The 27,500-nt window shown below is 35.4% G+C and overlaps 2 protein-coding genes across 2 annotated transcripts in view; one reads left to right on the top strand and one right to left on the bottom strand.

Moving 5' to 3' along the window:
- Nucleotides 1-1,763, bottom strand: part of LOC115216566 — a 78,896-nt gene extending 77,133 nt beyond the window's left edge. Inside the window, exon 1 of the mRNA XM_029786032.2 lies at nucleotides 1,060-1,763. Within this exon, the coding sequence (XP_029641892.1) occupies nucleotides 1,060-1,101 (42 nt within the window). The 5' untranslated portion in view covers nucleotides 1,102-1,763. The remainder of the gene's footprint in view (nucleotides 1-1,059) is intronic.
- Nucleotides 1-27,500, top strand: part of LOC118765167 — a 68,605-nt gene that overhangs the window by 14,410 nt on the left and 26,695 nt on the right. The window lies entirely within an intron of this gene.

The raw sequence follows: 27,500 nt of genomic DNA on the forward strand, positions 1-27,500 counted from the left end.
TTTTGGAACAGTGAATCTCGAAATATGTTATTATTCATCATGGCTTTAAGGTGCTTCGAGATCGACTGTTCCAAAAAAAAAAAAAAAAGATTATTTCATATTCTCTCGAAATCTAATAAATCCTTGTGACGTAAACAACATACAATTCTCACTACTAAGAATAAAGTTTCTAAAACAGAGAGAAAGCTGCGAAAGTTTACGTTGGTTCAATGATAGATTGTTTGTCGTGTCAACGGACGATGTGGGTTCAATTTGAGTACCACGGGCAGCCTTCGAAGTTTTCTATCCCAAATATTTACATGCTATTATTTATAGCTGTATGTGCTTCGAGATACAACATTGCAAAAGAGAATATATATATATATGTGTGTGTGTGTGTGTGTGCACAAATGGCATTTTCTTTTCTAACAGCATAACATAAAAATAGATGGTTAAGGTGAAAATCGAATTTAATTATTTGAATTCATTTTGATGTATGTAAGACCGTCATTGCACGTTTTACGTTCCTGTTGGCTATCAAGATCACCTTGATTTTATATAAGAGCCGTTAGTGTGAAGGTGATAATATGAATATGAAAATTACAAAAGAAGAATTACATATACCTGCCGATTCCGACACATACCTATAAGTTTATACAGGCGCGCCCACGCACGCACACACACGGAGGAATATCAATGTGTGTGTGTGAGTTAAGTAAACATACGTGACTCTTAACAAGATATTTCACTTCGTCTAATGAATTCGAAATTACTGGAGATTAGCAATATATATATATATATATATATATACATACACACACATACATGCACAAATACATACATACACACACGTGTATGCGCGTCTGTATGTATGTTTGTATACACACACATACACACACACACACGCACAGAAGTTTCTGCTCACATGCATTTGAAAATAAGTTCGCACATGCATGTGTGTATGCAAAAACATGCATAAATGCATACATGTATGTTTGCATACAAATATAGATATACGTGAAAGTGTGTGTGAATGTGTGTGTAGGTGAGTGTATAGATAACAGAAAAATATTTACTTACCCTGGCTCCAATACACAACAGTAACAACAGTTTTGCGGACATTTTCAAGTACTTAAATTAAAAACGTCAGCCTTGAATCGAATAATTTGGTGAATTGTTGATAAAATCGTACAGAAATGTTAAATGTGATTTTAGAAATCTTCGGAAGTGGTTGGTTTCAGGGAAATACGTTTAGCAAAGAGCTTGGTTAGCGTGACATTAGCTTCAGTGACTGCATTGAGAAGTGTGTTTATATTATATTGGTTTCACTGTTACAGGATGTTGAAATCGTCCCAGCGTTTCTAAGGAATTAGAGGGGTTGTGCGTGTGTACGAGTGTGTGTGTGTATGTGTGTGTGTGTTTCCGTGCCAGTGTATAAAGTGGTGTATGTTTGTATGCGTGTATGTGCTCACTAATGTGTAAGTTGATGTATGTAAATAGAAAGAGCCTTTATACCCAACCCACTGCAAGAATCGTTTAGTAGAATGGCCCAGTGAAAGTGAAATGAAGTCAGCTGCTGGAAATGTGATGACAGAATGATGGGTGATAGCTAGAGAAAGAATGTGTACGATGTAAGAATTGTCAGATACCGATTTGCCAGCTTATCATCAGCTAACAGTAACGCATTTCGAGATGTGTGTTCACTGCGGAAAGCGATGAGTACAAAGAAGCGGTTTCAAATTCCATCTTATCAAGCCGAAAGTAACATAAAAGAAAACATCACCAAACTTTAACATGTAGTTACAATACCAACATGTAAAAGTTTTTTTTTTTGTCTTTTTCTGTTTTCTTCTTTGAAAATAGTTTATAAGGTTATTTAATTTTACCCAACAGATTTTTTAAAAAAGATTGCAAAAGTTTTATTTCTTAGAAAACGAAGAAACGAACCGAGTCTCTAATTTCTTGCATCTGTTTATCTAAGAGAGTATTGTCCCATTTATTTTGTAAATCTTTTAAATGCTTTTCCTCTCGCCCCCAGTTTATCTGCTCGAATCCCCACCCTAGTTATATCTAAATTTCACTACTTTTGACATACAGACATCCCTTTAGTCTCTCTCTCCCTCCCCCCTCTCTCCCCTCTCTCTCTCTGTCTCTGACTCTGTCTCACTCTCTCTCTCTATGAGATCACTACAACACCCAACACCCAGACATCGCGACACCACTGCCGTCACCACCATGGCAAATTTCATAACAAATTACTTCCACGTTTTTCTCCACACCCGACCCGACTCCCAAAGTAAATAAAGGTCGTGGGGTGAGAGGGGAGAAGAGAAGGGACAGATCTAAAATAAGGATACCAACAAGGAACCTATAGAATATTTAGTTTCCACGCCATTAGAGTTAGTCAAAGAACTTATTACACACACATACACACACATATACAAACGTATACATATGTAAAACCACACACGTATGCATGCATCCATTCACCTAGACAGACTACATATATACACAAACACTTATCTTTATATACATATACAAACGCCCACATACATGACATTATACACACACACACGCGCGCGCGCGCGCACACAATAAGCAAAATTGTTTTGTCTTATTACATACTCTTTGATGGTTTCAAATTTTGGCACGAGGCCAGCAATATCGGGGGAGGGGGCAGGTCGATTACATCGACCCCAGTGCTCAACTGGTACTTATTTTATCGATCCTGAATGGATGAAAAGCAAAGTCGACCTCGGTGGAATTTGAACTCAGAACGTAAAGACGGACGAAATGCCGCTAAGCATTTTGCCTGGTGTGCTAACGTCTCTGCCAGCTCGCTGTCTTCCTTCAATGGAAATATTTCTATGAATGTATTTGGACTTTCAGGTGCATAGTCCTGTTAAATTTAACTAATAATCATGTGACCTGATAGCCGGTTCCCCAGTTGGAGACTTATTGTGAGTTCTGCTTGGTTCCCGAATCCAATATCTGCTACACGCACACGCACACGCACACACACTCGCTCACGCACACACACACACACACACACGCACACACACACACACACGCACACACACACACACACACACACAAACATATATATACACACACACACACGTGTATACCCATACGCACACACATACATATATAGATAGACATTCATCTATATGCTTATATAAGTATTCATATGCAGCAAATGCCGTTTAATTATATTAGATTATGCTTACATATTCCTTTGTGTGTATGTGCGGACGTGTGTGTGTGTGTTTGTGCCCATGCATGTGAATGTGTGTGCATGTGTGTGTATGTGTGTGTATGTGTACGTTTGTATGTGTGTGTGTATGAGTGCGTGTGCGTGCATGTGTGTGTGTGTGGTGTGTGTGTGTATGTGCGTGCGTGTGTGCGTGTGTATATTGCTTGTATACATATATTCTTTAATTTGAGTCATCATGGCTAAAGCCATCCCGGAACTCCGTATATCATTTATATTATTAATACTGATATTACTCTCCTTCACGACATCTGAAAAAGGTCAGTCAAGTTAAATGGATTGTGGTTATGTCTTCTTTTTGATTGACAAACCAGCAGATGAAAACGAGAAGACTGTGTTAGCATCGCGGTCAGAAAAATAAAAAAAAACCGTAATGATAAACTGAATGAATTGTCCATCATTGTCAATAACTGAATTATTAAAAAAAGATATTGAAGAAATACACAATCGTTGTCTTCATCTGATCTTTATAGCACTAAAGACTTGAGTGAGGCTATATTTTGGACGTTTCACTACCTTGTACGTGTTAAGCTAGAAAAGAAAAATGCATAGACCAAATGACACGGGAATTCTATTGTCAAACTACGACAGCCTTTAATATTGGCTTTGCATTGTGAATCACTTATTTATTCACTTCCTAATGGTCTATCAATAAATTTCAAATAAAACGTCCATACATTTTCTGTTGATATTTTAGGTTCAACGTCACGTGAACAGAGAAAGATGGCTTTACTGAAATTAATTAAGAGATATCTAAGCACTTAGACATTCAGCATAGATTGCTCCAGAAATTGATTAATTCTAATTTATCGTAAAAGGAATGTTTGATAACAGAAGAATTGCTTAAGCATCATTAGTCTTTGTTGCAGAGAGAATTGAAGAACTCGAAGAACACGTGGTGGTTGACAGCATTCACAGATATTCAAATAGCTTTTGTTAAAATGGATTCCAAAACAATGTACAGCTTGCTAAAATAGACGTTTGGTCGTCTGCTCATCTCTGATCTTAAGACGAGGCCATTTTAAAGCGACGAAGTAGCAACAAACAAACGAAATAACATAACAATAGAAGAACTTGTCTCTAGCCAGGTGCATAGCAGAGAAATTTGCATATAAATTGTAACATGCACAAGTTTTTGTGCATGTTCTAAGCATGAACAAAAGTAAAAGTGATGTAATATTCATCATATTCACAGACAATGAATAGAGGCAAAAAATATATTGCAACCAAATACCAATAATAGATAAAAAGAAAATGTAGGAGGAAATTATTATTATTATTATTATTATTATTATTTTATTATTATTATTATTATTATCGTTATTATTATTGTTGTTGTTGTTGTTGTGTTGTTGTTGTTGTTGTTATTAGAATGAATATTATTATTAAGGCGGTGGGTTGGCAGAATCGTTAGTACGCCGGCCAAAATGCTTAGCGGATTTCGTCTGCTGCTACGTTCTGAGTTCAAATTCCGCCGAGGTCGACTTTGCCTTTCATTCTATCAGGGTCGATGAAATAAGTACCCGTTACGCACTGGGGTCGATGTAATCGACTAGTCCTAGTCCCACAAATGAGGCCTTGTGCATCCAGTATTAAGGATTATTATCATTATTATTATTATTATTATTATTATTATCATCGTCATCATCATCATCATCATCGCCATCATCGCCATCACCGCCATCATCATCATCATCATCACCATTATTATTATTATTATTTTATTATTATTATTATTGTTATTATTATTATTATTATTATTATTATTATTATTATTATTATTATTATTATTATTATTATTATTATTATTACTACTACTATTATTATCGTTATTATTTTATAATTGCCTTTGCACAGCTTCTAACGCTGGAGATGTACTGCGGTGTCAGCTGTTCACTACCAGTGAACTAAGGTAACACCTCTTATTTTTCGAGAACCTTCCGGAGTATTCTGGCGGTTCCAAGCAGTGCTATTTTCTGCGAGTGCTCCACCCTTATTGCAGCCCCTATTTCTTCCACGTACTTCTTGAGATTTTTTCTCATTGTTCCCAGTGCTCCGACAATTATTGGTACTACTGCTACATTTTCCATCGACCACAACTGCTTAACTTCCCAAGCTAACCTGTCATATCTCTCGACTTTTCTTTCTTCCTTATCGCATACCTTGTTGTCAGTTAGGCATGCTATATCTATGATCCAGCATAGTTTGTTTTCTTTCTCAATTAAGACTATGTCTGGTTTCCTATTCTCTATCTCATGGACGCACTGAATCATAAAATCCCATAGGATCTTTGCATTTATATTTTCGACGATGCTTTCGGGTTTGTAGTCGTACCAACTTTTTGCTCTGTCAGTCCATACTTGTTGCAAAGTGTCCAGTAGACAATGCTGGCTATATTGTTGTGGCGTCTCTTATATTCTTTCTGGGTTAGTGGCGTACATTGGCTGGTAATATGCCATACGGTTTCACCATTTTGTCCACAAATTCTGCACTTATCATTTTCTGATGTGTTGTCTATTCTATATTTTATGTAGTTTGTTCTTAGTGTTTGCTCTTGGGCAGCATAGATTAGAGCCTCCGTTTCTGGTTTTAAATCACTTTTAGTCATCCACAGCCATCTTTTTTCTCTGTCTTATCTTCAACATCCCTATGAAATTGACCATGCATTCTTTTCTTTACCCACCTATTTTCAGTTTCATTCGTTTTCAGTTTCTTTTATAGTGCTTAATCTTTGCAAACTTTCATCCTCCACAATACTGACCTTCTTACTTCTAATAATAGCGGTTCTGTGCCATTTTTACAGACCATGCTATTTTGTTTTCTTCTCTAATGCTGTGTTCGCATCCAATAAGTCTTCTTCCCCCGCTTTTTCTTGGTACATACAGTCTGTTTGTGTCACTTTTGGGTGGAGTGTCTCATATCTAGTTAGCAACTTCCTTGTCTTTCTGTCTAAGCTGTTTAGTTCGTCTAATGTCCATGCGATTACCCCTGCTCCATATCTAAGGGGTGAAATCGCCCAGGTGTCGATAGCTTCAATCTGATTCCGTTCGTTTAATTTTCGACTTAAGGATTAGTCTCAATCTGCGCAAGTACTCCACCTTAAATTTTTCTGTCATTTCTTTCCTCATCAATTTATCCATTTCCAAAATCCCCAAGTATTTATAGCCCGTCTATTCTATCTGCTTTATAACCTACCCCGACGGTATCGTTAGCCCGTCCATACATTTGATTTTGCCTCTCTTCAAGACTAACACACCGCACTTTCTCATTCCAAACTCCATTCTGACATCAGCACTGAAGGTATACACCGTATCAACGAGGGAACTGGCTTGGGATTCATCTTTACCATAAAGTTTCAGGCCGTCCATGAATAACAAATGGTTGACTTTTTGTTGGAGGCTTTTGAATACATACCCAGCTTTTGCTTTCCTCAAAATCAGTGTTAGTGGTATCAAGCACAGTACAAAGATCAATGGGGACAGGAAGTCCCCTTGGAAGATGCACCTCCTAATTTCTACAGTCCCTAAACTTCTTCCATATGCTGTCAGGTCCGTCCTCTAATTGACCATACTTTTTCCAAGCAATCGCTCAACATTCGATACAATACTAAATAGGTTCATACATTCCATAATCCAAGAATGTGGGATCATACCGTACGCCTTACGATAGTCGATCCATGACATGGCTAAGTTACTTTCCTACACTTGCAGTCTCTAAGTACAGTTTTGTCTATCAGGAGTTGATTCTTAGTACCTCTGCACTTACGCTTGCAACCCTTCTGCTCATGTGGCAGGACTCCATTTTTTTCCAGAAGTTCGTACATTAACTCTGCGAGTATTCCAGTCAATAACTTCCACCTAAGTGGCAAGCAGGATATCGGCTTGTAATTGTTTACCGTATTGCCTTTTTCGATGTTTTTCAGGCACAGCACTCTCCTACCCAATGTCAACCACTCTGGTGTTACTTGGTCGCCATTTAACGAGGTATTGAGTTGCGCAGCTATCTGTGCATGACATTCACCAAATCTTTTGATCCAGTAGCCTTGAACTCCATCTGGTCCCGGGGCCTTCCAGTTGCTCATTTTTTTGCTGATTCCCTAACTGAAATGACTAGTTCTGCCTGTTTTGGGACAGACTACTGTTTGTTTCAGTTCTTGCGATCATTCAGCATCCTTCTTGTGCTCCTTGTCTTTGCTCCAGATGTCACTCCAAAGCCTTTGACTTTCATTGTTATCTGGTGTCAACTTTTCATCTGTACACTCTCCATGTGTTTCTTTATAGAATCTCTTCTGATCTACTCTGAATAACCTATTCTGGTGATAACCTTTCATTCTTTGGTCGTAACTTACCATCTTTGCTTTCTTTGCAACGAGGTGTTGTTTCAGTTTCTCTATCACCACTTTCAGGCCCTTTCTTTCGATATTATACTTCCTTTTCAGCGCCCTGTATTTTTGTTCGCTTTTACGCTCCCCTTTCTCTTTTCGGTCTAACACAGAAATGTCCTTCGAGAGCAAGTCTAACCCTGCCTGTATTCTTCTTTTCCACCATGGATCTTTTCTTTTGTCACTCCCATTATGTTTCTTTTTCTTGACATCAACACCCACGTTTTCTGCTACAACAATGCTTGCTGCCTTGATCAAATTATTTGTTTCTGTGATGTTGCTTGTTCTGATGTATTTCAAAATTTCATTGACATTTTTCGTTTCTTGGTTCGATTTCCATCGATCAACCTTTTTAAGGTTGCAAATAATGTCGCTATCGTTCTCCTGTAGTCTTGCCTTTATTGTGTCGTAGATTGTCTTTTGTTCATCTGTCATGTTGCCATTAGTTTTATTGTCTTTTTTTTTAGATCATCTATATGTCTCTCATCAAGTAAACTACCACTGCTCCATTCCTGTGCTATGCTTTTTAGTAAGAACTGTATTTTCATCGTTATCTCTGCTGCTATTTTCCAAGACGCGTCTTTTGATAGCTTTGAGCTCTACTTCTGCGAACCAACGATTTTTTCTCATTGCTCTAGCTTGATCCCATAGTCTCTCTTCCGTGAGTTGAAACAATCGCTTTTCTCTCCAATGATCATACATACGTTGTCGGTAACCCCTAATTTGAGCACCATTTTCATCTACCGGGCTGCTCAGGTTGTAACACTCCATGACCAGAGCATTAATTTGCTTGCACCATCTACGCCGTGTGTGGTGGTCCCTTTCTGGATGTCGACAGGCTGGAGCCGGACCAGAATCTCAGAGCCTGTCGGGTAGAACACTGTCACCATCATTGGCTTCAGTTTCATTACCACCGTTATTCACAATATTTTATTTTTTCATTGTCACTCATATGAGGTAGCGATTATCAGGTTGCGCAATTACCAGTGTTTTTATTGCGACACCATCACTAGATATATCCTTAATCAGTCTACCCGTTCCCTTTCATTATTATTATCATTATTGTTATTATTATCATTATTATCATCATCACCATCATCATCCTCATCATCATCTCTGATATCAACGATATTGTTTTCATGTGTAGTAGCAGCAGTGGTTGCAGCAACAGTAACAGTAGCAGGGGTGGAGGTAGTAGTAAGGGTGGTAGTTGGGCCTCAGATTCCTGTCCTAAATAATAGTAGTACTTGTAGTATTAGCAGCTGCAGCATATTATTATTATTATTTTTATTTTTATCATTATCACCATCATCACCATTACCATTGTTATTATCATTATTACTATTTCCATTTATTATTAAAAGATTTTACTAAATGTTCTTTATTTTCAACTTTTGTCTTGTACTTGAGATAATCATAAATATGTAATTGTTGAATGAAATAGATGGGTAGCATCTTGGTGAATAGATCATATTCTACAGGTCTATAAATAGATTCGGCAGATAGTGGGGCGGTCAGCCATAGAGACAAAAGAATCTTCGCACCCTTTGGATCAGCAGAAGTCAAATGTGTTTACTACTACCAGTGACCACTGAGAGCGCTGCCTTGAAAAGAAGCAATTCACCTGTTCTATTTATAATTACTGGTAGAAAAACAACAATATATATATATATATATATATATATATATATATATATATATATATATATATATATATATATAATATATATATATATATAATATATATATATATACATACATACATACATACATATATACATACATACATATATGTATATATATATGTGTGTGTGTGTGTATACACACATATATACTGATATTCACGTCGTTGAATTTTTGAATTTCTGAATTCATTTGTGTTGTTGCAATAAAAGGTGTGTTTACGTATTTGGCTAATAAATTAAATTTTTAAAGTTTTTTTGAGATGTTCGTTTGTCTGTCCAGTTGGAGAATTGGAGAATACTGTAGGACTTTTGCGATGAAAAGGATGTTTACACGTTCGAATACTCAAGGAGAGTCAAAAAGAAAAGAAAACGAGTTGTAGATAGTAAAGTTTTAAGATTTACTAAATATGGTCATGTATGTATGTATTCATGTATATAAGTATGTATGCATGTATGGTATAGTTTGTATGCATTCATACATGTATCCATGTACGTATGCATGCATGCATGCATACATGTACACATGTATGTATGTATGTGTGCATGTATGTGTATGTATGTATGTGTATGTATGTGACGGCGCATGGCTTAGTGGTTAGGGTATTCGGCTCACGATCGTAAGGTCGTGAGTTCAGTTCCCAGTGACGCGTTGAGTCCTTGAGCAAGACACTTTATTTTACGTTGCTTCAGTCCACTCAGCTGGCAAAAATGAGTAGTACCTGTATTTCAAAGGCCCAGCCTTGTCACACGCTGAATCTCCCTGAGAGCTACGTTAAGGGTACACGTGTCTGTGGAGTGCTCAGCCACTTACACGTTATGGTCACGAGCAAGCTGTTCTGTTGATCAAATCATTTGGGACCTTCATCGTAATCGACGGAGTGCTTCTCATGTATGTGTATGTATATGTGTATGTATGTATGTATACATACATGTATGCATGTATATGTATGTATCTATGTATGCATGAGTCTATGTATGTATGTATGTATGTATGTATGTATGTATGTATGTATGTATGTATGTATGTATGTATGTATGTATGTATCAACCGGTATGTATTTATAAACAACGATGCGATACAAAAGAAAAGATTCAAAGAAATCCTTGAGAACTGCAACCGATACTCAAACCAGTAGACAAATAAAGTTTATTAAAGTTTTCAAGACTATCCTTTCCACCTTCAAATGTTCGTACGTTTAGCCCAACATGTCGTCTATGTAAGCAACAAAATGGAACCATCGATCATGTTGTTTCCATGTGCAGTCTTCTTTCGCCTACAGAGTATCTCAACAGGCATGATAGAGCAGCACAGTATATTCACTGGGTAATTTGCAAAGACTTGTACTTGTCCCATGATAAAAACTGGTGGGAACACAAACCACCTCCAGTGCTTGAAAATTACCACATCTCACTCCTCTGGAACTTCACCGTTCAAACTGACAGAAAGATAGATGCGAATAGGCCAGACATTATATTGAAGGACTTCAGACAAAAATCATGCCTCCTTATCGATATGACCGTCCCAATCGATATAAATGTTTCTGTCAAGACCTACCAAAAAGTGAGCAATTATAAAGATCTTGAAATAGAAATTGGCAAAATGTGGAACCTCAAGACTAAAACAATACCTGTTGTCGTAGGTGCCCTGGGAATGATAACAAAAGGGGCTGACTGCTACCTAGCTCAGATACCAGGAAATCCAACAATGGCAGGAATTTAAAAGATAGTACTCATAAGAGTTGTCCATATCCTGCGTAAAATACTGTCTATCTAATCTCAAATTTTAAATCAAACTTATAAACATTCTCTAGAACAATACTTTGTGAAAAACCAAATATATGGCATCCTAGTCATAACAGCAACTTGAACTTTTAACTTGCTGTCTCTTGAGGTCTCTGGGTGATACTTGGAATCAACTTGTACCAAGACAAAGTAAAAGTCAAACATATAATAATAAGGGACATGCTCAACTGGTTCTTCTTCTTCTTCTTCTTCTTCTTCTTCTTCTTATTATTATTATTATTATTATTATTATTATTATTATTATTATTATTATTATTATTATTATTATTATTATTATTACCCTTATCAGACGGGTAGTCATGATGGGTATAGTGGGCTTCGTATACTTTACCCCAGTGTCACTTTGATGGCATGCACTGCTCTCTCGCTCAATAATAATAATAATAATAATATAATAATAATAATAATAATAATAATAATAATAATAATAATAATAATAATAATCTGGAAACAAAATTGAAAGGAGAAAACTCAATAATTCTTTCTACAATAGGCACAAGACATAGAGTCTTGGGGGATGAGGTTAAATAATTAAGCGACCCCAGTGTTCAACTGGTACTTATTTTATCGACTCCGAAAGGATGAAATGCAAGGAGAACCTCAACGGAATTTGATCTCAGAACATAAAGACGGACGAAATTCGTTGAACATTGTTTCCGGCGCGCCATCGATTCTGCCAGATTGCCAATAATAATAATCCTTTCTGCTATAGGTTCAAGGCCTGAAATTTGGGTGGGGGGAAGGGGTAAGTCGATTACATCGATCCCAGTGAATGACTGGTACCTATTTTATCGGCCTCGAAAGGATGAAAGGCAAAGCCACCAAGTGTTGTTTATAATCCTATTGGGTATATACAAGTATCATGTAATCTCACGCAATCGGATTATTAAAAATGTGTCATTTATCATTCATTGGGTAAAAAATCAGATATTGTAGTCATGAAATACTAAACTATATTACTAATTATACTTTTGATGCAGAGTTGTTCGTGACGATTTTGTATATTTAAGTCTTTATTAGTCACTAATTTTTCAGTGTATTTTATTTTCCTACGATCAACGTTTAATATCCTGTCACCAACAGCGCTGGCTCTGAAGTATTGTTTTACTACTGTTTTCATGTGTTATTTTCTTGTTAATGGTCGTTCCTAGTGTACCAATAAAGAGACACCTCAACTTACGTCGTTTCGAGTTACATTACGCTGTTTTTTTTTTATGGGAAAAATAGACTTTCAATTCCAGTCTATTTATCCGGCTTATTTATCTCACTCAACAAACATTTAAAAGCATAAAATTATATATATAAAAAAAAACAATACTAAAGTAGACATCAATTAAACATGTGAAAAACCATTTAATACATTTTTTTTGAAAATGTTTTTTCGTGTTATGTCATTTTTCGAGTTAAGTTGAATTTCTTGGAACCAATTGTCGACGTAAGTTGAGTACACTTCAGATGCAGAGTTATATGTGACAATTTTGAATATTTATTTCTTTATTGATCATAATTTGTTAATAAATGTGTTTTATTTTCCTAAGTTCAACGTTTAATATCCTGTTACCAGCAGTGCTGGTTCTGAAGTCAATTATCAAGATACATTTCATATCTTGGTAATTGATACGTTTTCTTTTGTAATAATTTTCTGCTGAATTCATGTACTGTTTTCACTGTCAATAGATTCAACAGGATTTTCATCTACGATGGTAGTTTGTTGTTATAAAATGCTTTTGTTTACTTTTATAAATTATGGCTATATTGTTATTAAAAAGATTTTTCCAGTGTCATAGTTGCAGCTTTCTAACTTTTTTTTTCCCAACTATACTGTAGCTCCTTTTTCCCTTTCTATAAAATGTAGCATGTCTCTACTCTATTTTCTTCGGTTAGTAACTCTTTCTTGGCTATTTTACTCACACTCTTAACCTGTCTTTTAACTTTCACATGCTTTTGAAACGGATTTAAATTGATTAGTAAACATTATATTGATGATGTTGTAGTCAGCTGGTGTGACGATAATAATTTATTTGTTATAATTGCATGTTGTAAGACGTGAAAGATGAACAATGCATGATGTTTTAAGAAAATGTTTATTTACCGTTGCATTGCAATACCTTGCCTCGACGGGCAGGTTGTGATAAATCCAAAAGCATGCGAAAGAAAGTTAGATGCGGTAGAATGTTTCTTTACATAGTTTGGCGTATACGAATAGTTAGTTGTAATCCACAGACAGCGATAGAAGAATGTTGTAAGAGAACAAAATTAGAGCTAGAGAGAAGTGTTGGGATTTGTCTGACAGTAGACTTCATTTCTCTCGCTTACCATTATCTTTAGTAGCTGCATTCCTTGTGATCATGATTCTAGCAGTCCGTTCCCTAACTAATTGAGTCGTCCCGATGTGACTGAACTCGTTGAGTCGTCACCAACTGGTGAAGAACTGATTTTTGCTTGGGGTGTGCTTGCTTATATAAAGTTCCAGAAGGATAGATATATCATTGAGAACAATAGATTTAGTTGGTGGTCTTGTTATCTCTATTCTAGCTTTTGGTGAAGTAGAAGAGGTTAGAAAGGGTCAAGTGGTGAAGACATTATTTCGGCCTAGCTAAAGGCATCTGGAAAATGCAAATACTGCTGTCAGAGAAAAGCCATTGTTCCATCGTGGGAAAAGTTCTGTAGCAGTGTTAATTTAAATTTTGCTATGGTGGATAGAATCCACTTCACGCATGCAAGATTCACTACACATTCATTCAGATACTTGTTCCTGTTAGATCAATTAGATTATTGTCACTTGCATACTTTCAGATACATGACTGACTGTCTCTTTCAGCAGCTATTATCAATCTTTTGACGCTTTATCACAGAACTCCATTTTATCGCTGATCGAAACGTCTCTTATTACATGCCTAATAGTCAGATGCAGCAGATTATTGATAAAATTGTATGATTATGTTTTCATTGGTTATTTGCAGCCTATTGGATTGTTTCTATTTGGCGCGCTCAGTGTTCGACGAACAACTTGCCGGGGCCTGTTTTTTCTATTGAGGAAACAGCTTTTTGCCATTTATTCAGCAGAACCGGAATTAATTGTTCAGGGATTCTACATTTCGAACTCTCAAATTAACGCCACCACCCCACACACACAGATACACACGCGCGCACACACAGTGAAACGAACGTGCTTACATATATGTTAATACGCCAGACAAAATGGTTGGCGGCATTTCTTCCTGCTTCATGTTCTGAGTTCAAACTTCCACCGAGGTCGACTTTGTCTTTTATGTTTTCGAGGTCGTTAAAGTAATCGACTAGCTTCCTCTACCAAAATTCTTTGCCTTATGCCAATAGCAGAAAGAAAATTTTTTTCACAGACATTTGTCTTGCTACAATCCATCGCATCGACACTATAAACAAATATAACTCTTATTCTGTGATCAAGCACCTTTTATTAGCTGTTGTTCATTATGTTTGAGCTGCAATATCAATCAAAAGACATGTATTTCAACATGATTTTTCTCAGTGATATCTGGTTGGTTCAGCGTTGAATTAACCCTTAAGCAAAATAAGCACATGCTTAGGACATCAAGGGAAAGTAGGGCACCACAGAAATGGTAAATGGTTTACGGTACAAAAGAAATCACTTTAAACTTGCTAAAATAATATTCGAGATCCCTTTATCTCTATCAAGTATAGATGCAGATGTGTTACCTAAGATTAATTTTGGGGGTCTGATCAAAGACTGCAATTCAAAAAAGTAGGAAATTTTTCAAATGTACATAAAGTGGAAGTATACAAAAAATAAACATTATTTTTCCTTTTCCAATTTTATTTCGTTTTGAAAAATATAAATGTATATCATGGTTTGTTATTGTTTATATTTTGAACTGCATAATCTTTTATAAGGGTACCATGATCTTTTAAGTGCTTAGGGCTTCGATGGTCTTAATCCGGCTCTTGGTTGGTTAGCTTGCATTTCCCGATCAGTATGAACACTGATATCCCAAAGGATGCTAACCTCAACATTATGCACAACTTGTGTTAGTTTGTGTTCTCTTTATAAGAGAGGTTCCATGTACGACATTTTGACCAGTGTATGTACTGAGCTACCCCGTCATGTCTTTGCAAGTGCTCTGTTGTACTCTGAATGTTAGTCGGCTGCATTCAGAGATTATGCGATATGCGGCAGGATGAGTTGTTTCAGAACACTACGCTAGTAATTTCTAGTTGGAAGAGATTGATCGTGAGCAGCAATGATATACCCCACAGTTTCTGTTTTTTGAGACGAGAGTATGCCAGCCACTGATCGATAAAGCTTTGGTCTTCATCAGGATTCCTAATATTTTGAAACTGACCTATTTTCTCTTACATTTCAGACAGATTCAGCGCTGAGTTGCTGAAGCAGAAATATCGTTGTAGCAAATATTCTGCTCAATAACACTGAACTGCATGTTAGTTGTTTAACCTTAACTACTTGAGCTTGTCCCTTAGTGGCTGACAATATGTGTGTCTCTAATCATCAGCAGGAGTAGTGGGGGAGTATCATAACCATGTGTTAAGAAGGATTCTTTGGGGTTCGAATAAATGTAATAAAGGTAAAGTTTGAAAGAAATATTAGCCATTTTTCATGTTTTCTAGGGGTTAGCAAATAGGAAATAGTAGTTGATACCCAAGGATAAAAATCGTGTTACTCAGTATAATCAAACTAATGTACATGTGGGTGAGAGAATGTCGTCACTTCCGGTTCCTATCGCAATTTACTCGCATTTTTTAAAGATAATTTACTTTCAGTTTTCGGTCAATTTTAGGCTAGTCCACATCACTCAGTGAGAAGCATAAGGTCGGTTTACCGGTTTCTCTGGCATATGTGTGTGTGTGTGTGTGTGTGTATGTATGTATGAATATATATATATATATATATATATATATATATATATATATATATATATATATATATATATATATATATATATATATATATATGTATGTATGTATGTATGTATGTATTTATGTATGTATGTATGTATGTATGTATGTATGTATGTATGTATGTATATGTGTGTGGTGTGTGTATATATATAATGTAAATAATATATAAATATATGCATATATACATATATGTACATACCTACATATATATGTATAGCTACATGCATATATGGGTACAGGACATAAAAAAACGTTGAACACAATGAGAAACGAAAACATAGAAAACGAACATTTTTTTCGAACAACGATAAAAACAAACAGAGAAACGAGACATGCAATATAAAGAATATTCTCCTTCATCAGTTGTCCCTGTTTCATCTACTCCGCGTTCGAAGGTAAGGGCAAGACGCAACTTCATTGAAACAATCCTTCCCGTAAAGCAAATTAAATAAAATTTGGGATATTTTGAGGAGGGTGAAAGTGTTAACAAGAACAGGGCAGTGAGAACAAGACAGTAAAAACAAACGGTGAGGGTTGTTGAGCCAAGACGATAGAAAAATTATTATGAACGCTAGCAATATATATATATATATATATATATATATTCCTCCCTGGACGGGAAACCAATCTGTGTCAGGGTTACTCAATTTAACCAGTTGAGTGGACTGGAGCAACGTGAAATGTAGTGTTTTGGTCAAGGATCAAGGACATAACCTTAGTCCGGTCCAGGAATTGAATGCGTAATCTTGTCCAACTCCCTAACCACTAAGCCATGCGCCTCCACAATTTAGGTAAATTTACTTACCCTTTTTTACACCCCTAAACTGCATGTTAACCAACAACGCCAGATGTACAGTGACGAACTGAAAAGTGTTTCAGTAACAAGATTTGAATTCTGCTTTGTAGCATTTTAATGGAGTTCTCACTCCAGCAGCTTTAGAGTCAACTTGATGTGCAGTTAACGAAGATGTGGAACTAGATTAGCCGTCTCCATCGAGGAAAACAAAATGCTAATTTTTGTCTTTGTCTTACACTTTTGACAGCAACCGGATAACAGAAACATTAAGCTGCAGCAATATATAACTAGAATGAGGGACGGGATTTTATGTGCTTGTGTGTGTGTGTGTACAAACATATATATATATATATATATATATATATAATATATATATTATATATATATATATATATATACTATATATATACATACATATATACATATACATATATATATATATTATATATGTATATATATATATATATATATATATATATATATATATACGTATATATATATATATATCATATATATATATATACATATATACATATACATATATATATATATATATATATATCTATATATATATATATATATACATACATATATACATATACATATATATATATATACATACATATACATATATAATATATATATATATATATATATATATATATATATACGTATATATATACATACATATACATATACATATATAATATATATACATACATATACATATATATATATATATATATATGTATATGTATGTATATATATATATACGTATATATATATGTATATGTATGTATTATATATACGTATATATATATATATAAATGTGTGTGTGTATATATACATATGTATATATATATATATGTATATATATATATATGTATGTATGTATGTATGTATGTATGTATGTATGTATGTATGTATGTATGTGTGTGTATGCATTCTCTTGTTACACATACACACATATATATATAGATATATATATGAGAGAGAGGGGAGAGAGAGACTGAGGAAGGCAGAAAGAAAGAGAGGGTGGAAAGAGAAGATTAAACATTTAATTCGGCGATTTAAGTTTAACATTTCCTGAGAAATCTGACGTGTTGATAAGTGTACGTTTACTAACGTCGATTAATAACGGTTTCATATAGGGATTTTTCCTATTCCAAATGTAATGGTGATACTGGTAGTGGTGGTGGTGGTGGTGGTGGTGGTGGCGGTAGTGTTGCTGGAGGTGATGATGGTGGTGGTGGATGTAATAAAATTAGTGGTGAAGCTAACGGTTGAAGAGCATGTTCATGATTCTGCATTGTTTTAAACTACAATGATATGAATAGTATTACTGAAGGTGACTGTGCTATAACTGACGTTGATTATTATACCAGTGGTGGTGGTGGTGGTGGTTGTATAAGTGATAGTAGTTGTGGTAGCACGGTTTGACAATGTCGATGATGATAATGCTGATGGTTGTAACGATAGATGTTAGTATTATTAATGTTCTCAATAGAAAGTTAGAAGTAATGATTAACTATTGTGCCCCCTATCCTTTGATTTTGTTTCGTCATAACTTCCAGAAAAAATAGATATTTTTTAATGAAATTTTCTACAAAAATGTTTCAGATGGTGTAGATCTTGATTATATCAAGATTTGTGGAGTGAACAAATTTCCGACGGTGAGATGAGTAGTTTCGGAATTTGTTTCCTCACATCTTTAAGGAAAATGGGTATTTTTTAATGAAATGGGTGTTTTTTAATGAAATTTTCTACAAATACCTTACGTATAGATTACGATTATATCCTTATTTATTATTATGATAGTTGACTTCAACTCCATTTCCGATCGCATGTAAATTATGAGTTTATCGTCCGTGCAAATCCCATTTCAGCGAATCAGAACTAATTGTTCGCGTGATAAGTTTTAGTATTTTCTTTCAACTAAAACCTTATAAACTGAAAGTTTTAGCGCGAAAAGCCCGAGGGAACTGGGACCCCGTTCGTTACAATCCCAGTTGAATTCCTCACTCAAAGCCGTTTTCACAGCTTCATACTCAGACCAGCGTGATTCTCCTAATAGCTGTTTTCATATCGCCATACTCAACTCGGAGATGGATGAAGAATCAACGCAGTCATATTTTTGCAGCGAAGTGAAAGATCAGCTTAATCATCAATTATCTGTTGAAGACCTCCAGCGTCTGTGAAACACGATGGTGATATAAGACTGGCTCTGTATGTATTTTCATGAAGCCTTGTAAAAAAAAAATTTTGCCATGATCAATGCTACAATATGAAAAAGAACATTAGTGGACTCATAAACTCATATATTGACATGCATCACATTGTTTGTTTTTTTTAGAAATTTCAAGTTTCATTTTGTAGCTGCATGTGATGTGTGTCAGTATGTATCTGTACGAGCCCACCAATAGTTTTTCCTACCAAATTCCGATATAGTCGTAATTTAGACACTCTGAAAGGTATTTATAGAAAATTTCATTAAAAAATAACTCATTTCTATAGACGTTATGAGGAAACAAAGTCGAGGAAGACGCTTGTGTGAGTATACCTCCTATTGGTAGTGATGGTGAATGCAGGTGGGGATCTTTTCGATTGCTTTCGTATTTAAAAAATTTTGATTCAATTATTTTCAAATTTGGTTATACTGATTTAGTTTTGTATGCTTATTATGAGAATGAAATTCACTTTTGTCATACATTAATAAATAAAAAGTTAACAGCTTTGAAATTTTGCAAATTTTGGGTAAGTTTAGTCAATCGAAATCCACCATTATGCACACGACTGTAACTCTCACATTGATATCTTGCTTCCATACAAAGTTGTAGTCTGCCCTGTTTTCATTGTAACAAGGACGCTGCCTTTCGCTACTGAGACACACTCACTACCGGCAACCACCACCGCAATTTAACGAGCGATATCACTTTGTGCCTCTATTATTTCTCGCCGTCATTTTATGACAATCAGCTATCATACAGGAAATGTGCGGCTTCCGATTTCTCTTTTCTGATTGGACTAAAAATGATCAAACTTTGAACTTCTATCACAATTTCCTAAATTTTTCTGGGAATAAATGAATCTCCAATTCGGATTTAGCGTCTTCCTCGACTTTGTTTCTTCATAACTTCCATAAAAATGGGTATTTTTGTAAAGAGATCAATAAACCAAATTTGTAAGTTTTGACTTGATTTTAAAATGTCCTTATCTGAGACAACAGCCGAAAATATCAGCTGGTGATAGAGCTACTTGCAGTTCTTGTAGTAGTAGTAGTAGTAGTAGTAGTAGAGTTGAAGGTGTTATGTAGTAGCACCAGTCATTCCTGATTTAGCAGACCTATGATTTCGACCACAACACATCTTTATATATAATGATCTGCATTGTAAAATGTGCACTTCATACTTTAAGGCGATAATATGTGATTCGGGAGAGATATGAGTGCTATTTCTTGCAGATCGAACACAAACGTTAGCTCTGTACTAAAATCATAAACACATTGTGTGTATTAAAACAAATATTTGTTCATGATTACATATAATTATCATATTTAGTGTCGCTGTGAATTTATGACTATATTACGATGCATTGGTGCTTTAAATATGAATAAAAATCTAACAGCCCCAACTCTGTTCTCTTTTCTGATTTTTAGACGTTATGGCGTAGTTTAAAGAAAATCTGGCTCCTATTCCTAGCAGGTAGAGAGATCATGTAAAGGTTTCGTTCTTGTTGTCTTATCTTGTTTTTGATTGTTAAAATTGCATACTTTAAATGCTTGTAGCTTCTTTATTATCATTTTCTGAAAATGCAATTTTCGTCATAAGCATGAAAAAACTACATCAGAACAACATTTTTCCAAAAATAATCTTGTGAAAATTTGAAAAACTGCAATAGCGCCTGACGTCTCCCTTGCCACATCTTGATTGTCTTTGCCACATCCCGATATGATAATCAGGAGGAGAGCGACAGAATAATAACAGCAAAGAGCTATTCATTAAATAACGAGTAATCATAAACCAAAAGCAAATTCTATAAAAGTATTTTGAAGTTTGCCTGTACCATTGATATTCAAATGCAAATAATCAGTTTTAAACACTTTTGAAAAAAATGTTGTTTCTTTTTTCGTTTTTGTATTTGGTTTGCAAGATTCTTGCTGAAATAAATCTTGTTGTGTCTTGGAAGAGTCATCTCAGATTAGACCTTGGAGAGATAGAAATCACTAAGCCACTAGAAAGGTTGCGAGCGGCGACGAAAGAGCTTTGACTTACAAACAACCGATTGATTGTTTAACCAACACATTAAATAAATGATCGATTAGTTAGTTGGTTCGATATCTAATCAATTGACTGACAATAGAGAAGTGGAATTGGACTAGCTCGTGTTATTATTATTGGCGTAATGATTCTCCCAAGACACAAGAAATATTAGAAATATTATTATTTCTAAGTCTTTCTAAAGGAGGCTACGGCAGCGGTACTGGATATTAATAGTTATCGCCAAGTTAATATGGCAGTCCAGAAATATAGGACGAATGCTGCCGTTTATTACCTCCAAAGGGCCATAGCCTCTAGCTAGCTATGTGACACATGATTTTATACATATAATAAATTTGGCCATGATGAATTTTTAAAGGCCAATTCTATAAACTTATTTAATTTTAGAATATTTCTGAATGTTTTTTAATATTTTTTTTGTTTTTTTTTTGTAATTTCGAATAAGTAATTATGCCAAAATAAAGAATTATATTTTGATATAAAGTAATAAAAAAAAAATTTTTTAAACATGTTATTTTTAAATCTTGGGGAAGAATGTACATCTAATGGGCACTTACTTTTTAGAATAAGCATTTAGTTCCCGTTAGTATGCTCTAAATTCCTTAGAATAAATTTAAATATTTAAAAAAATTACTTTTTACTATGCCGAAATTTGTTTCAGATTCATATTAATACCCATATGGACTTTGGTGTTTTAGTACGAAAGAATAAAATAAATATTAGTCAACAAAATATTTATCCTCTTTGGACTCCAGGTACACAAAAAATTTAACATTTATCGATATAAGAATTACAATCTCTAAAATTTGTGATATAGAAAATTCAAATACCGCCGAGGTCGACTTTGCCTTTCATTCTTTCGGGATCGATAAAATAAGTACCAGTTAAACACTCGGGTCGATGTAATCGACTTACTCCCTGCTCCAAACTTGCTTGTCTTGTACCAAAATTTGAAACCAACATATATGCAGTATTATTAGCTTCATCATCATCATCCGTTTTCCATACTGGCATGAGTTGGGCGGTTTGATTGAAAGCTGGGGAACTGTACCAGGTTTTAAACTGATAAGGCAAGGTTTCTACAGCTGGATGTCCTTCCTAACACCAACCACTCCAAGAGTGTATTGGGTGCTTTTTACGTTCCACCGTCACAAGTGCCATTGACCTGACACCGACTTCAACCACGACTACGGTCTCACTTGGTTTGACAGGTCTACACAGCACGGTATATCGCCAAAGGTCTAGTACACCTATCACTGCCTCCATGAGGTCCCATGCTCGTACGGTGCTGTTTTACGTGCCACTGGCACGAGTGCCAGTCAGACGGCAGTGGCTTAAATTCATTATTTTTACAGCATCAAACAGAATTAGAGGTTATAGAAGTAAATCCATTTTTTGCTCTCAAAAGTTCACATTAGGGAATATATTTTATGCCTGGATATAATTTATTCTACTGTGTGAATTTGTACCTACTATTTGTCGATGGATGCTATCTACTGTTTCACCTTTTTCTACATAGCGCTTGAAAGTGATATAATTTTCGGCTGGATACACAGGTAGCTTTCGTTCCTTCTCGAGCCTCGCCTGGCTCATAAGGGTCGGTTTCCCAGTTTCCTTGGTGTATAGGTTCCCCACCTGGACGGGACGCCGGTGCGTCGCAGGTGAGCTGCAAGATGCAGGAGGAAAGAGTGAGAGAAAGTTGTGGTGAAAGAGTCAGTAGAAGTTCGCCATTACCTTCTGCCGGAGCCGCGTTGGAGCCTAGGTGTTTCGCTCATAAACACACACATTGCCCGGTCTGAGATTCGAACCTGCGATCCCTCGACCACGAGTCCACTGCTCTAACCACTAGACCATGTGCCTCCACACAGGTAGCTTTGCAGTATAGCTTCATTGTTGAATCAATAACCAATGGCTCGTCATACATCTAGTCAGGGCATCCATTTTCTATAGTTAATCAAACCAAATTTGTTTTTCCCAAAACACGAACTTCCAAATAGCGATACAGATGCGTGATCGTTGGTGGGATTATGTATTGGACAAAGTGTTCATAGGTTCAAATCTCCATTTCAAGTCGACCCAGTTTATCTAGATATTGGTATTTGGTGCCAAACTTTTGGCAATGCCGTCATAGATTGCTTCGTACCATAAAAACTGAAGCTAAGCATGGTCTTCCCAAGAAACCTGTAGAGTTGTGAAGACATTTAGTTTATGTGTGTGTGTGTATAAATACATACATACATACATATATATATATATATCTATATATATATATATATATATATATATATATATATATATATATATATATATATATATATACATGTATATATATATATATATACATGTATATATATATACATATATGTGTGTGTGTGTGTGTGTGTGTGTGTGTTGTGCATAACAGACGAATGCAGTTTAAATTTGTGACAATTGTTTTGTGAGAAATCTTTAATTAATATAGTCATAATAAAATACAATATACATTACGTAGATTTCCCAACTCATCAGGCAAACTTAAACATAGTCAACCTTCGACTGGTATATACAGGCCAGTGATAGGAGATTGACTATGTTTGCATTCGCCGGATGAGCCGGGAAGTCTACGTAATGTACGATGTATTTCATTATGACTGCATTAAATATAGATTTCTAGCGAGACAATTGCCGCAAATTTAAACTGCATTCGTCTGTTTTATTAAACATGAGCCTTAGTCATCGGGTCTTTGGTAAATAACTGGAGTCGAGAATTAACCAACAGAAGTATCCAATTTTGTATAATTGGTATCCACGATGATGGATTACTATTTCACTGTCAGCTGTATATGATTCTTCTAGCCAATCAGTAGCGTTCTACATGTTGATGTACCTGGATTCCGAATGAATCCTTTTCGTTGAAATACACACACACATGAGAGGGGGATATATGTTACGTTACAGTGGTTATTATTCTATTTGTTTATAAAATAATTAGTCAAATGAGGAGGAGAATATCTTTGAATTCTGCTGGTTTTTGCTTTCTGTATCGGCAGGCAAAAACTTTGAGTAAAAACTTTGAGCAATAACAAAGTTCCAGGCAGATTCTGTGATGGTAATGAAGAGTTGTCTGATTTAATAAAGGAATGTGTGTTGGGAGACAGAGACAGTTGTTGACCTCAAATAGAAAGCCTAAACAAACATAATCCTACACCAGACCATTTTAACTACCTGTCTGTCTTTCGTATACCTAAACTACATCTATACAAAGACAAACATACGAGTACTTATAGGTTTAGGAAAAAAATAAAACTTAAACGTTAGGATTTGCTTTTTCTAGTTAAAACTTTTAAAGACGAAGTGTCGGTTGAGGCAGTTTTATTTATTGAGTCTAAGTTCATATTTTTCATCACCAAGAAAAAGCACCAGAACTAAAGAATTTCAAAAACTTCATTTGCTACATTAGTTTTTCACGAATATGTTGAGAATTAGAACAAATTTGGCCTTCATGAATAAATCAATGCCATTTTCTCGTCATTGGTTTGAAAATGAATGAACAGCTCGTACAGTAAAAATTCTCTTTGAGACGAAAAGCTTATTTGGAAATAAGTTAACAAATGTTATATGTCACAAGTTGCATGCCTTTGAGGTCAGGCCATTTCAAAGCCACATACCATTGTAGGCATTACGGTTGTTGGCGGAAACGATTATGTGTTTAGACTGCATTTTGTTTTATGATTCAGTATATGAGGAAGAGCAATCTGTCAACGTAAAACAGTGGGTGGTATGAAATAATTTAAACTGGAACCAATCTAGCATATACGAAGAGATTTTTCCAAATACCATTGACAGCTTATTTAGTAATTTTATATTTTATGTTCAGATAAATGGATTTATTCTGAGAAAGGGTATAATTAGTATCAATATGGTTGTTACATATATTCCAAGATAATCTGTAATCAAGGATATATGAACTATTGTAATGCCTTATAGAGGTGTTAAGCCTCCGTTTTATTAGTGTGAAGCATCCAACTGGAATATTCATTCATTTTCCAAAGTATTTAATGATGAAAATAAAATAATTCTAAAGCGATAATCGAAACCGTATATTGAACAGTTTGCTAGTTTCACAAATCCACCTTCCACTGCTACAGAATAACTGATAAACTTATACACTGGATAAATTTGTGGAGCTGAGTATTTTTCCGAAATAAAATATATAACACAAAAAATATATTTTTACAATATATTTACGCACGGTAGTTAAAATCATTAATTTTCAAGTTTTCATAGTTTTATGCTGGAAATCCGATAGTTTTGTGTATATCGGCCACACATGTGCATGTGTATGTTTTGGCCCTATTTTTTAAGCATTGATAAATTTGAAATAAGTCTTTTTTACGATGTTGCTCAAATGTAAATATAGCTATAAATCATAGCTCATAAAATATCAAGTAAAAGCCATTTGGCAGAAAAACGTGGACAAAGTCGACCACGAGAATCGAACCCCATCATTTTCAATAACAAACTCATCATACCAACAATTATCAGCAACAGATTGACGAGTAATTTTTTTCATTTCTGTATGCCAACAAAAAATAGGCCTCTTCGGATTTTGTTGGTAGACTAATGTGATAATAAGTGCAAAGCGTGTGGTCAATAAATACAGGTTGGAATCAAGACAAAATTGAAGTAGAATATGATGATTTTGAATATACGGCATCAGCCAAAGCAAAGCTTACATAAACGTATTTGTAAGAATTTACATATATAAAACAATTAGATAATTTATGCTGTAAAAAAAAGTTGTGTGAATAATGAACTTAATATATCATGATCTTTCACGAAATCAACTGGATAATGTATATAGAAAATGTTTGTATCAATAAAATTATTTGCGTTATAGAATGAAATGTTTGCAATCTCGTAACACCCAGTCGTAAAGAGAAAAATAGACAACGTATGTGTTTTAAAACTTGTAGAAGTTATTCTGTCAAGTCTAAGACGAGAAGCTAACCGAACAAAAGAGGAAGAGAGTGAAGTGAGCCATAGACGTCATTGGAAGTTTAGAGGAGCATTGTACAATCTCCTAAGAAGCCCAAAACACGGTAGCCTCTGATACGCTAAAATTTCTGATTGATTTAAACAGCACAAGTGTCAACGGTGAAAAATTGTTATCTATTCTGTTTGGCTAGTAAAAAAAAAAAAAGGCTTAAATACAGATACGAGTCATTTTTGCCAGCTGAGTGGACTGGAGAAACGTGAAATAAAGTGTCCTGCCCATGGACACAACGTGTCACCGGGAATTGAACTCACGACCTTACGATTGTGAGCAGAATGACCTAACCACTAAGCCACGCACCTTCACACACACACGCACACATTCATATATATATATATATATATTACGGAGATGTACTCGCATAGCAAGTAATTTGATCTGAGATCGTGTGCTGAATATATATATATATATATGTATAGATATATATGTATGTATGTATGTATGTATGTATGTATGTATATGTATGTATGTATGTATGTATGTATGTATGTATGTGTATGTATGTATGTATGTATGGTCTTACTCTTGTGGCAACGTAACCGAGGTTTGGCTTTGATTTCTCCTGTTTTCTTTCTTGTGTTACAGAGTAAACATGGCCGCTCCTCTGGCAATTCGCACCAAGGAAGACCAGACGTCAGTGATCTGATTTCTCTGGACTGAATGATCTCAGGGGCTGAAATTCGTTGCATGCTTTCTGTACAATGCTCTCTACTGCGTTAAAATGTGTATGAGTGGATAGAGAAGTTTAAAAACGGCCTGACAAGCGTGAAGCACGAAGAGGGAGAAGGACGCCCATCAACTGGCGTAAAGATTCAGCAAGATCGTGAGGTGGTTTGGGCAAACCGACCAGTGACCATCGGTGAGGTGGCATATTCCTTGAAAATAAGTCATAGTTCCGCATACGAAATCTCTATGACAAGCGTTGTTTCTATTATCTCTGTGCAAGATGGGTGCCAAGAGAGCTTGGTGTATTAACGCTTAGTCGACCGCTACGAAGATGAAGCCGAAGCGTTTTGGAGATAATAGTCACAGATGAAACCTGGATCCATCACTTTGTGCCAAATTCAAAAGGCAGCGTATGGAGTGGAAGCATACGGAATCGCCAGCGAACAGGAAATTCAAGACTCAGTCTTCCGCAGAAAAGGTGATGCTAACTGTTTTTCGGGGCGTAAAAGGGCCTATACTGGAACAGTACCTGAAAAAGGGGTCTACAGACACACGTGTAGGCTACAGTGAAATGCTGACCAACAAACTAAAAGCAGCAATTCGTACCAAAAGCCGAAGTCTGTTGTCAAAGCAATTGTTATTACACGATAACGCACGTCCACATACGGCCGCCTACATCAATGAAAC

This window comes from Octopus sinensis, linkage group LG10, assembly GCF_006345805.1.
Source record: "Octopus sinensis linkage group LG10, ASM634580v1, whole genome shotgun sequence".
Classification (NCBI taxonomy): Eukaryota; Metazoa; Mollusca; class Cephalopoda; order Octopoda; family Octopodidae; genus Octopus; species Octopus sinensis.